We start from the raw sequence: 13,008 nt of genomic DNA, 5'->3' as shown, positions 1-13,008 counted from the left end.
TGTTAGCCTACCTTGAAGAAGGGGCTGTGCAGCAGCTGTTTCCCACCCCTGACGATGGGGTCCTCGTATTCATACTGCCTCTGGAGAGCCTCAGGAAGACCCTTCACCAGGGCGGCCAGCGCACTGCCTGTAAAACTCATGGAGCGAGACTCTACTTCGCTGTCCCCAAGCAGCCTGGTGATGTTGATGGACTGGCCATACTCTGTGGTCAGCAGCTTACGCAGCCTCTGCAGAGCCCACATACGATGTCCTGCTGCTACAAGACAATTAATACAGGGTACTTTACAGTGACAGAGAGGAGACCGGGTCAGAACTATACAATGACAGAGAGGAGACCGGGTCAGAACTATACAATGACAGAGAGGAGACCGGGTCAGAACTATACAATGACAGAGAGAAGACCGGGTCAGAACTATACAATGACAGAGAGGATACCGGATCAGAACTATACAATGACAGAGAGGAGACCGGGTCAGAACCATACAATGACAGAGAGGAGACCGGGTCAGAACTACACAATGACAGAGAGGAGACCGGATCAGAACTATACAATGACAGAGAGGAGACCGGGTCAGAACTACACAATGACAGAGAGGAGACCGGGTCAGAACTATACAATGACAGAGAGGAGACCGGGTCAGAACTATACAATGACAGAGAGGAGACCGGGTCAGAACTATACAATGACAGAGAGGAGACCGGGTCAGAACTATACAATGACAGAGAGGAGACCGGATCAGAACTATACAATGACAGAGAGGAGACCGGGTCAGAACTACACAATGAGAGAGGTGAAAACCCAAGAATCCAGACATTTCTATGGGACATGTATCAGAGTCAATGTACAATTTTTAATAGCAATTCCTCAACTGTACTGCCACAGCTTCCCCCTAACAACACTGAGAAGCAGCTAGACTGTACTGCCACAGCCTCCCCCTAAGAACACTGAGAAGCAGCTAGACTGTACTGCCACAGCTTCCCCCTAAACACACTGAGAAGCAGCTAGACTGTACTGCCACAGCCTCCCCCTAACAACACTGAGAAGTAGCTAGACTGTACTGCCACAGCCTCCCCCTAACAACACTGAGAAGTAGCTAGACTGTACTGCCACAGCCTCCCCCTAACAACACTGAGAAGCAGCTAGACTGTACTGCCACAGCTTCCACCTAAAAACACTGAGAAGCAGCTAGACTGTACTGCCACAGCCTCCCCCTAACAACCCTGAGAAGCAGCAAGACTGTACTGCCACAGCCTCCCCCTAACAACCCTGAGAAGCAGCTAGACTGTACTGCCACAGCTTCCCCCTAACAACCCTGAGAAGCAGCTAGACTGTACTGCCACAGCTTCCCCCTAACAACCCTGAGAAGCAGCTAGACTGTACTGCCACAGCTTCCCCCTAACAACCCTGAGAAGCAGCTAGACTGTACTGCCACAGCTTCCCCCTAACAACCCTGAGAAGCAGCTAGACTGTACTGCCACAGCTTCCCCCTAACAACCCTGAGAAGCAGCTAGACTGTACTGCCACAGCTTCCCCCTAACAACCCTGAGAAGCAGCTAGACTGTACTGCCACAGCTTCCCCCTAACAATCCTGAGAAGCAGCTAGACTGTACTGCCACAGCCTCCCCCTAACAACACTGAGAATTAGCTAGACTGTACTGCCACAGCTTCCCCCTAACAACACTGAGAAGTAGCTAGACTGTACTGCCACAGCCTCCCCCTAACACTGAGAAGCAGCTAGACTGTACTGCCACAGCTTCCACCTAAAAACACTGAGAAGCAGCTAGACTGTACTGCCACAGCCTCCCCCTAACAACCCTGAGAAGCAGCAAGACTGTACTGCCACAGCCTCCCCCTAACAACCCTGAGAAGCAGCTAGACTGTACTGCCACAGCTTCCCCCTAACAACACTGAGAAGTAGCTAGACTGTACTGCCACAGCCTCCCCCTAACACTGAGAAGCAGCTAGACTGTACTGCCACAGCTTCCCCCTAAAAACACTGAGAAGCAGCTAGACTGTACTGCCACAGCCTCCCCCTAACAACCCTGAGAAGCAGCAAGACTGTACTGCCACAGCCTCCCCCTAACAACCCTGAGAAGCAGCTAGACTGTACTGCCACAGCTTCCCCCTAACAATCCTGAGAAGCAGCTAGACTGTACTGCCACAGCTTCCCCCTAAAAACACTGAGAAGCAGCTAGACTGTACTGCCACAGCCTCCCCCTACTACACTGAGAAGCAGCTAGACTGTACTGCCACAGCCTCCCCCTAACACTGAGAAGCAGCTAGACTGTACTGCCACAGCTTCCACCTAAAAACACTGAGAAGCAGCTAGACTGTACTGCCACAGCCTCCCCCTAACAACCCTGAGAAGCAGCTAGACTGTACTGCCACAGCCTCCCCCTAAAAACACTGAGAAGCAGCTAGACTGTACTGCCACAGCTTCCCCCTAACAACACTGAGAAGCAGCTAGACTGTACTGCCGCAGCTTCCCCCTAAAAACACTGAGAAGCAGCTAGACTGTACTGCCACAGCTTCCCCCTAAAAACACTGAGAAGCAGCTAGACTTTACTGCCACAGCCTCCCCCTAACAACCCAGCCTCCCCCTAACACTGAGAAGTAGCTAGACTGTACTGCCACAGCCTCCCCCTAACAACCCTGAGAAGTAGCTAGACTGTACTGCCACAGCTTCCCCCTAAACACACTGAGAAGCAGCTAGACTGTACTGCCACAGCCTCCCCATAACAACCCTGAGAAGCAGCTAGACTGTACTGCCACAGCTTCCCCCTAACAACCCAGCCTCCCCCTAACAACACTGAGAAGCAGCTAGACTGTACTGCCGCAGCTTCCCCCCTAACAACCCTGAGAAGCAGCTAGACTGTACTGCCACAGCTTCCCCCTAACAACCCAGCCTCCCCCTAACAACACTGAGAAGCAGCTAGACTGTACTGCCACAGCTTCCCCCTAACAACCCAGCCTCCCCCTAACAACACTGAGAAGCAGCTAGACTGTACTGCCACAGCTTCCCCCTAACAACACTGAGAAGCAGCTAGACTGTACTGCCACAGCTTCCCCCTAACAACACTGAGAAGCAGCTAGACTGTACTGCCACAGCCTCCCCATAACAACACTGAGAAGCAGCTAGACTGTACTGCCACAGCCTCCCCCTAACAACCCTGAGAAGCAGCTAGAGATGTATATCAGGCTGAGGTGCGTCCTAAATGACCCTGCTGCGGACTAAGAGGTGGTCCTCGTACCCAGGGCGCTGAGCTGAGCGCAGGCAGCCAGGGAAGCGGCCAGGCGGGGTACGATACTCCTGTTGGAGGTCAGGTTGAGCCTGAAGTCCAGGAGGCAGGTCACCAAGTCCATGGAGGGACAGGACAGGATGCAGCGGTCAGACAGGAGGTCTTTGGGCCCTGCGGGGGACAGACACAGTCTGTTATACAGTATATGGACAACTAACTACACACTATGGCAGGGTGTGGGGTGAGGCAGTGAGTGGTGAGGCAGTGAGTGGGGTGAGGCAGTGTGTGTGGTGAGGCAGTGTGTGTGGTGAGGCAGTGTGTGTGGTGAGGCAGTGTGTGTGGTGAGGCAGTGAGTGTGGTGAGGCAGTGTGTGTGGTGAGGCAGTGTGTGTGGTGAGGCAGTGTGTGTGGTGAGGCAGTGAGTGTAGTGAGGCAGTGAGTGTGGTGAGGCAGTGAGTGTGGTGAGGCAGTGTGTGTGGTGAGGCAGTGTGTGTGGTGAGGCAGTGTGTGTGGTGAGTCAGTGTGTGGTGAGGCAGTGAGTGGTGAGGCAGTGAGTGCAGAGGCAGTGAGTGCAGAGGCAGTGAGTGCAGAGGCAGTGAGTGCAGAGGCAGTGAGTGTGGTGAGGCAGTGAGGCAGTGAGTGTGGTGAGGCAGTGAGTGTGGTGAGGCAGTGTGTGTGGTGAGGCAGTGTGTGTGGTGAGACAGTGTGTGTGGTGAGACAGTGTGTGTGGTGAGACAGTGTGTGTGGTGAGACAGTGTGTGTGGTGAGGCAGTGTGTGTGGTGAGGCAGTGTGTGTGGTGAGGCAGTGTGTGTGGTGAGGCAGTGTGTGTGGTGAGGCAGTGTGTGTGGTGAGGCAGTGAGTGGTGAGGCAGTGAGTGGTGAGGCAGTGAGTGGTGAGGCAGTGAGTGTGGTGAGGCAGTGAGGCAGTGTGTGTGGTGAGGCAGTGTGTGTGGTGAGGCAGTGAGTGTGGTGAGGCAGTGAGTGTGGTGAGGCAGTGAGTGTGGTGAGGCAGTGTGTGTGGTGAGGCAGTGAGTGTGGTGAGGCAGTGAGTGTGGTGAGGCAGTGAGTGGTGAGGCAGTGAGGCAGTGAGTGGTGAGGCAGTGAGTGTGGTGAGGCAGTGAGTGGTGAGGCAGTGAGTGGGGTGAGGCAGTGAGTGGGGTGAGGCAGTGAGTGTGGTGAGGCAGTGAGTGTGGTGAGGCAGTGAGTGTGGTGAGGCAGTGAGTTTGGTGAGGCAGTGAGGCAGTGAGTGGGTGTGTGGGTCATACCAGCAGCATGATGGGGTAGACAGTGTGTGGGTTATACCAGCAGCATGATGGGGTAGACAGTGTGTGGGTCATACCAGCAGCATGATGGGGTAGACAGTGTGTGGGTCATACCAGCAGCATGATGGGGTAGACAGTGTGTGGGTCATACCAGCAGCATGATGGGGTAGACAGTGTGTGGGTCATACCAGCAGCAGCATGATGGGGTAGACAGTGTGTGGGTTATACCAGCAGCATGATGGGGTAGACAGTGTGTGGGTCATACCAGCAGCATGATGGGGTAGACAGTGTGTGGGTCATACCAGCAGCAGCATGATGGGGTAGACAGTGTGTGGGTCATACCAGCAGCATGATGGGGTAGACAGTGTGTGGGTCATACCAGCAGCGGGCATGATGGGGTAGACAGTGTGTGGGTCATACCAGCAGCAGCATGATGGGGTAGACAGTGTGTGGGTCATACCAGCAGCATGATGGGGTAGACAGTGTGTGGGTCATACCAGCAGCATGATGGGGTAGACAGTGTGTGGGTCATACCAGCAGCGGGCATGATAGGGTAGACAGTGTGTGGGTCATACCAGCAGCGGGCATGATGGGGTAGACAGTGTGTGGTTCATACCAGCAGCATGATGGGGTAGACAGTGTGTGGGTCATACCAGCAGCAGCATGATGGGGTAGACAGTGTGTGGGTCATACCAGCAGCAGCATGATGGGGTAGACAGTGTGTGGGTCATACCAGCAGCAGCATGATGGGGTAGACAGTGTGTGGGTCATACCAGCAGCATGATGGGGTAGACAGTGTGTGGGTCATACCAGCAGCAGGCATGATGGGGTAGACAGTGTGTGGGTCATACCAGCAGCATGATGGGGTAGACAGTGTGTGGGTCATACCAGCAGCATGATGGGGTAGACAGTGTGTGGGTCATACCAGCAGCAGCATGATGGGGTAGACAGTGTGTGGGTCATACCAGCAGCAGGCATGATGGGGTAGACAGTGTGTGGGTCATACCAGCAGCATGATGGGGTAGACAGTGTGTGGGTTATACCAGCAGCATGATGGGGTAGACAGTGTGTGTGTCATACCAGCAGCATGATGGGGTAGACAGTGTGTGGGTCATACCAGCAGCAGCATGATGGGGTAGACAGTGTGTGGGTCATACCAGCAGCATGATGGGGTAGACAGTGTGTGGGTCATACCAGCAGCAGCATGATAGGGTAGACAGTGTGTGGGTCATACCAGCAGCATGATGGGGTAGACAGTGTGTGGGTCATACCAGCAGCGGGCATGATGGGGTAGACAGTGTGTGGGTCATACCAGCAGCAGCATGATGGGGTAGACAGTGTGTGGGTCATACCAGCAGCAGCATGATGGGGTAGACAGTGTGTGGGTCATACCAGCAGCATGATGGGGTAGACAGTGTGTGGGTCATACCAGCAGCGGGCATGATGGGGTAGACAGTGTGTGGGTCATACCAGCAGCAGCATGATGGGGTAGACAGTGTGTGGGTTATACCAGCAGCATGATGGGGTAGACAGTGTGTGGGTTATACCAGCAGCATGATGGGGTAGACAGTGTGTGGGTCATACCAGCAGCAGCATGATGGGGTAGACAGTGTGTGGGTCATACCAGCAGCGGGCATGATGGGGTAGACAGTGTGTGGGTCATACCAGCAGCAGCATGATGGGGTAGACAGTGTGTGGGTCATACCAGCAGCATGATGGGGTAGACAGTGTGTGGGTCATACCAGCAGCAGCATGATGGGGTAGACAGTGTGTGGGTCATACCAGCAGCATGATGGGGTAGACAGTGTGTGGGTTATACCAGCAGCATGATGGGGTAGACAGTGTGTGGGTCATACCAGCAGCAGCATGATGGGGTAGACAGTGTGTGTGTCATACCAGCAGCATGATGGGGTAGACAGTGTGTGGGTCATACCAGCAGCAGCATGATGGGGTAGACAGTGTGTGGGTCATACCAGCAGCATGATGGGGTAGACAGTGTGTGGGTCATACCAGCAGCAGCATGATAGGGTAGACAGTGTGTGGGTCATACCAGCAGCATGATGGGGTAGACAGTGTGTGGGTCATACCAGCAGCGGGCATGATGGGGTAGACAGTGTGTGGGTCATACCAGCAGCAGCATGATGGGGTAGACAGTGTGTGGGTCATACCAGCAGCAGCATGATGGGGAAGACAGTGTGTGGGTCATACCAGCAGCATGATGGGGTAGACAGTGTGTGGGTCATACCAGCAGCATGATGGGGTAGACAGTGTGTGGGTCATACCAGCAGCATGATGGGGTAGACAGTGTGTGGGTCATACCAGCAGCATGATGGGGTAGACAGTGTGTGGGTCATACCAGCAGCATGATGGGGTAGACAGTGTGTGGGTCATACCAGCAGCATGATGGGGTAGACAGTGTGTGGGTCATACCAGCAGCAGGCATGATGGGGTAGACAGTGTGTGGGTCATACCAGCAGCATGATGGGGTAGACAGTGTGTGGGTCATACCAGCAGCGGGCATGATGGGGTAGACAGTGTGTGGGTCATACCAGCAGCAGCATGATGGGGTAGACAGTGTGTGGGTTATACCAGCAGCATGATGGGGTAGACAGTGTGTGGGTTATACCAGCAGCATGATGGGGTAGACAGTGTGTGGGTCATACCAGCAGCAGCATGATGGGGTAGACAGTGTGTGGGTCATACCAGCAGCGGGCATGATGGGGTAGACAGTGTGTGGGTCATACCAGCAGCAGCATGATGGGGTAGACAGTGTGTGGGTCATACCAGCAGCATGATGGGGTAGACAGTGTGTGGGTCATACCAGCAGCAGCATGATGGGTTAGACAGTGTGTGGGTCATACCAGCAGCATGATGGGGTAGACAGTGTGTGGGTTATACCAGCAGCATGATGGGGTAGACAGTGTGTGGGTTATACCAGCAGCATGATGGGGTAGACAGTGTGTGGGTCATACCAGCAGCAGCATGATGGGATAGACAGTGTGTGGGTTATACCAGCAGCATGATGGGGTAGACAGTGTGTGGGTCATACCAGCAGCAGCATGATGGGGTAGACAGTGTGTGGGTCATACCAGCAGCATGATGGGGTAGACAGTGTGTGGGTCATACCAGCAGCGGGCATGATGGGGTAGACAGTGTGTGGGTCATACCAGCAGCATGATGGGGTAGACAGTGTGTGGGTCATACCAGCAGCATGATGGGGTAGACAGTGTGTGGGTCATACCAGCAGCATGATGGGGTAGACAGTGTGTGGGTTATACCAGCAGCATGATGGGGTAGACAGTGTGTGGGTCATACCAGCAGCATGATGGGGTAGACAGTGTGTGGGTTATACCAGCAGCATGATGGGGTAGACAGTGTGTGGGTCATACCAGCAGCAGCATGATGGGGTAGACAGTGTGTGGGTCATACCAGCAGCAGCATGATGGGGTAGACAGTGTGTGGGTCATACCAGCAGCAGCATGATGGGGTAGACAGTGTGTGGGTCATACCAGCAGCAGCATGATGGGGTAGACAGTGTGTGGGTCATACCAGCAGCAGCATGATGGGGTAGACAGTGTGTGGGTCATACCAGCAGCATGATGGGGTAGACAGTGTGTGGGTCATACCAGCAGCATGATGGGGTAGACAGTGTGTGGGTTATACCAGCAGCATGATGGGGTAGACAGTGTGTGGGTCATACCAGCAGCATGATAGGGTAGACAGTGTGTGGGTTATACCAGCAGCATGATGGGGTAGACAGTGTGTGGGTTATACCAGCAGCATGATGGGGTAGACAGTGTGTGGGTCATACCAGCAGCATGATAGGGTAGACAGTGTGTGGGTTATACCAGCAGCATGATGGGGTAGACAGTGTGTGGGTCATACCAGCAGCAGCATGATGGGGTAGACAGTGTGTGGGTCATACCAGCAGCGGGCATGATAGGGTAGACAGTGTGTGGGTCATACCAGCAGCAGCATGATGGGGTAGACAGTGTGTGGGTCATACCAGCAGCGGGCATGATGGGGTAGACAGTGTGTGGGTCATACCAGCAGCGGGCATGATAGGGTAGACAGTGAAGCGCCAACCCCATCCGTTTACAGATCCATCGCTGGTAAACTTCCACTTCAACTCGTCCGCTGGGATCCTCAACTCGCTGGACCAGTCGGCCCACTCCCGACCTGAGCAGGACGAGGAGACACCATGAAGACACCTGGCACAAACCAAAATCCTCTTCTAACATCTAACGAAGTGTTGGGGGTTAGGGTTGTGTCTTGTGGTCACCTGATCGGACAGAGATGATCCTATTGGCTCCGTCCATGATGGTGAGAGGGTCATGACGTCTCTCTGCAGAACACTGCCGGTCAAACTCCACCCTCAGTCCCTCCGCACCTACAACACAGAGACCCCCCCTCAGTACCCCTGTCTACAACACAGAGACCCCCCTCAGTCCCTCAGTCTACAACACAGAGACCCCCCTCAGTCCCTCCGCACCTACAACACAGAGACCCCCCTCAGTCCCTCAGTCCCTTGTCTACAACACAGAGACCCCCCTCAGTCCCTCAGTCTACAACACAGAGACCCCCCTCAGTCCCTCCGCACCTACAACACAGAGACCCCCCTCAGTCCCTCAGTCTACAACACAGAGACCCCCCTCAGTCCCTCAGTCTACAACACAGAGACCCCCCTCAGTCCCTCAGTCTACAACACAGAGACAACCCTCAGTCCCGCAGTCTACAATACAGAGACGACCCTCAGTCTACAACACAGAGACCCCCCCTCAGTCCCCCTGTCTACAACAGAGAGACCCCCCTCAGTCCCTCAGTCTACAACACAGAGACCCCCCTCTGTCTACAACACAGAGACCCCCCCCTCAGTCTACAACACAGAGACCCCTCTCAGTCCCCCTGTCTACAACACAGAGACCCCCCTCAGTCCCTTGTCTACAACACAGAGACCCCCCTCAGTCCCTTGTCTACAACACAGAGACCCCCCTCAGTCCCTTGTCTACAACACAGAGACCCCCCTCAGTCCCTCTGTCTACAACACAGAGACCCCCCTCAGTCCCTCTGTCTACAACACAGAGACCCCCCTCAGTCTACAACACAGAGACCCCCCTCAGTCTACAACACAGAGACCCCCCTCAGTCCCTTGTCTACAACACAGAGACCCCCCTCAGTCCCTTGTCTACAACACAGAGACCCCCCTCAGTCTACAATACAGAGACGACCCTCAGTCTACAACACAGAGAACCCCCTCAGTCCCTTGTCTACAACACAGAGACCCCCCTCAGTCCCTTGTCTACAACACAGAGACCCCCCTCAGTCCCTCTGTCTACAACACAGAGACCCCCCTCAGTCTACAACACAGAGACCCCCCTCAGTCTACAACACAGAGACCCCCCTCAGTCCCTTGTCTACAACACAGAGACCCCCCTCAGTCTACAACACAGAGACCCCCCTCAGTCTACAACACAGAGACCCCCCTCAGTCCCTCTGTCTACAACACAGAGAACCCCCTCAGTCCCTTGTCTACAACACAGAGAACCCCCTCAGTCCCTTGTCTACAACACAGAGACCCCCCTCAGTCCCTCTGTCTACAACACAGAGAACCCCCTCAGTCCCTTGTCTACAACACAGAGAACCCCCCTCAGTCCCTCAGTCTACAACACAGAGACCCCCCTCAGTCCCGCAGTCTACAATACAGAGATGACCCTCAGTCTACAACACAGAGACCCCCCCTCAGTCCCCCTGTCTACAACACAGAGACCCCCCTCAGTCTACAACACAGAGACCCCCCTCAGTCTACAACACAGAGACCCCCCTCAGTCCCTCTGTCTACAACACAGAGAACCCCCTCAGTCCCTTGTCTACAACACAGAGAACCCCCTCAGTCCCTTGTCTACAACACAGAGACCCCCCTCAGTCCCTCTGTCTACAACACAGAGAACCCCCTCAGTCCCTTGTCTACAACACAGAGAACCCCCCTCAGTCCCTCAGTCTACAACACAGAGACCCCCCTCAGTCCCGCAGTCTACAATACAGAGATGACCCTCAGTCTACAACACAGAGACCCCCCCTCAGTCCCCCTGTCTACAACACAGAGACCCCCCTCAGTCCCTCAGTCTACAACACAGAGACCCCCCTCTGTCTACAACACAGAGACCCCCCCCTCAGTCTACAACACAGAGACCCCTCTCAGTCCCCCTGTCTACAACACAGAGACCCCCCTCAGTCCCTCAGTCTACAATACAGAGACGACCCTCAGTCTACAACACAGAGACACCCCTCAGTCCCTCAGTCTACAACACAGAGACCCCCCTCAGTCCCTCTGTCTACAACACAGAGACCACCCTCAGTCTACAACACAGAGACCCCCCTCAGTCCCTTGTCTACAACACAGAGACCCCCCTCAGTCCCTCTGTCTACAACACAGAGACCCCCCTCAGTCCTTCCGCACCTAAAACACAGAGACCCCCCTCAGTCTACAACACAGAGACCCCCCTCAGTCCCTCTGTCTACAACACAGAGAACCCCCTCAGTCCCTTGTCTACAACACAGAGACCCCCCTCAGTCCCTTGTCTACAACACAGAGACCCCCCTCAGTCCCTCTGTCTACAACACAGAGACCCCCCTCAGTCTACAACACAGAGACCCCCCTCAGTCCCTTGTCTACAACACAGAGACCCCCCTCAGTCCCTTGTCTACAACACAGAGACCCCCCTCAGTCTACAATACAGAGACGACCCTCAGTCTACAACACAGAGAACCCCCTCAGTCCCTTGTCTACAACACAGAGACCCCCCTCAGTCCCTTGTCTACAACACAGAGACCCCCCTCAGTCCCTCTGTCTACAACACAGAGACCCCCCTCAGTCTACAACACAGAGACCCCCCTCAGTCTACAACACAGAGACCCCCCTCAGTCCCTTGTCTACAACACAGAGACCCCCCTCAGTCTACAACACAGAGACCCCCCTCAGTCTACAACACAGAGACCCCCCTCAGTCCCTCTGTCTACAACACAGAGAACCCCCTCAGTCCCTTGTCTACAACACAGAGAACCCCCTCAGTCCCTTGTCTACAACACAGAGACCCCCCTCAGTCCCTCTGTCTACAACACAGAGAACCCCCTCAGTCCCTTGTCTACAACACAGAGAACCCCCCTCAGTCCCTCAGTCTACAACACAGAGACCCCCCTCAGTCCCGCAGTCTACAATACAGAGATGACCCTCAGTCTACAACACAGAGACCCCCCCTCAGTCCCCCTGTCTACAACACAGAGACCCCCCTCAGTCTACAACACAGAGACCCCCCTCAGTCTACAACACAGAGACCCCCCTCAGTCCCTCTGTCTACAACACAGAGAACCCCCTCAGTCCCTTGTCTACAACACAGAGAACCCCCTCAGTCCCTTGTCTACAACACAGAGACCCCCCTCAGTCCCTCTGTCTACAACACAGAGAACCCCCTCAGTCCCTTGTCTACAACACAGAGAACCCCCCTCAGTCCCTCAGTCTACAACACAGAGACCCCCCTCAGTCCCGCAGTCTACAATACAGAGATGACCCTCAGTCTACAACACAGAGACCCCCCCTCAGTCCCCCTGTCTACAACACAGAGACCCCCCTCAGTCCCTCAGTCTACAACACAGAGACCCCCCTCTGTCTACAACACAGAGACCCCCCCCTCAGTCTACAACACAGAGACCCCTCTCAGTCCCCCTGTCTACAACACAGAGACCCCCCTCAGTCCCTCAGTCTACAATACAGAGACGACCCTCAGTCTACAACACAGAGACACCCCTCAGTCCCTCAGTCTACAACACAGAGACCCCCCTCAGTCCCTCTGTCTACAACACAGAGACCACCCTCAGTCTACAACACAGAGACCCCCCTCAGTCCCTTGTCTACAACACAGAGACCCCCCTCAGTCCCTCTGTCTACAACACAGAGACCCCCCTCAGTCCTTCCGCACCTAAAACACAGAGACCCCCCTCAGTCTACAACACAGAGACCCCCCTCAGTCCCTCTGTCTACAACACAGAGAACCCCCTCAGTCCCTTGTCTACAACACAGAGACCCCCCTCAGTCCCTTGTCTACAACACAGAGACCCCCCTCAGTCCCTCTGTCTACAACACAGAGACCCCCCTCAGTCTACAACACAGAGACCCCCCTCAGTCCCTTGTCTACAACACAGAGACCCCCCTCAGTCCCTTGTCTACAACACAGAGACCCCCCTCAGTCTACAATACAGAGACGACCCTCAGTCTACAACACAGAGAACCCCCTCAGTCCCTTGTCTACAACACAGAGACCCCCCTCAGTCCCTTGTCTACAACACAGAGACCCCCCTCAGTCCCTCTGTCTACAACACAGAGACCCCCCTCAGTCTACAACACAGAGACCCCCCTCAGTCTACAACACAGAGACCCCCCTCAGTCCCTTGTCTACAACACAGAGACCCCCCTCAGTCTACAACACAGAGACCCCCCTCAGTCTACAACACAG

At 54.8% G+C, this 13,008-nt stretch overlaps 1 protein-coding gene across 1 annotated transcript in view; it reads right to left on the bottom strand.

The window, feature by feature from the left end:
• herc2 (HECT and RLD domain containing E3 ubiquitin protein ligase 2) overlaps positions 1-13,008 on the bottom strand; it is a 341,136-nt gene that overhangs the window by 106,045 nt on the left and 222,083 nt on the right. Inside the window, exons 70-73 of the mRNA XM_055943959.1 lie at positions 8,784-8,891; positions 8,549-8,680; positions 3,253-3,411; positions 12-256 (exon numbers count right to left, since the gene is read on the bottom strand). Coding sequence (XP_055799934.1) covers positions 12-256; positions 3,253-3,411; positions 8,549-8,680; positions 8,784-8,891 — 644 coding nt within the window. The remainder of the gene's footprint in view (positions 1-11; positions 257-3,252; positions 3,412-8,548; positions 8,681-8,783; positions 8,892-13,008) is intronic.

Source organism: Salvelinus fontinalis, chromosome 14 (genome assembly GCF_029448725.1).
Source record: "Salvelinus fontinalis isolate EN_2023a chromosome 14, ASM2944872v1, whole genome shotgun sequence".
Classification (NCBI taxonomy): domain Eukaryota; kingdom Metazoa; phylum Chordata; class Actinopteri; order Salmoniformes; family Salmonidae; genus Salvelinus; species Salvelinus fontinalis.
The sequence above is the reverse complement of the archived record's forward strand: the minus strand, read 5'-3'. Positions and strand labels throughout refer to the sequence as shown.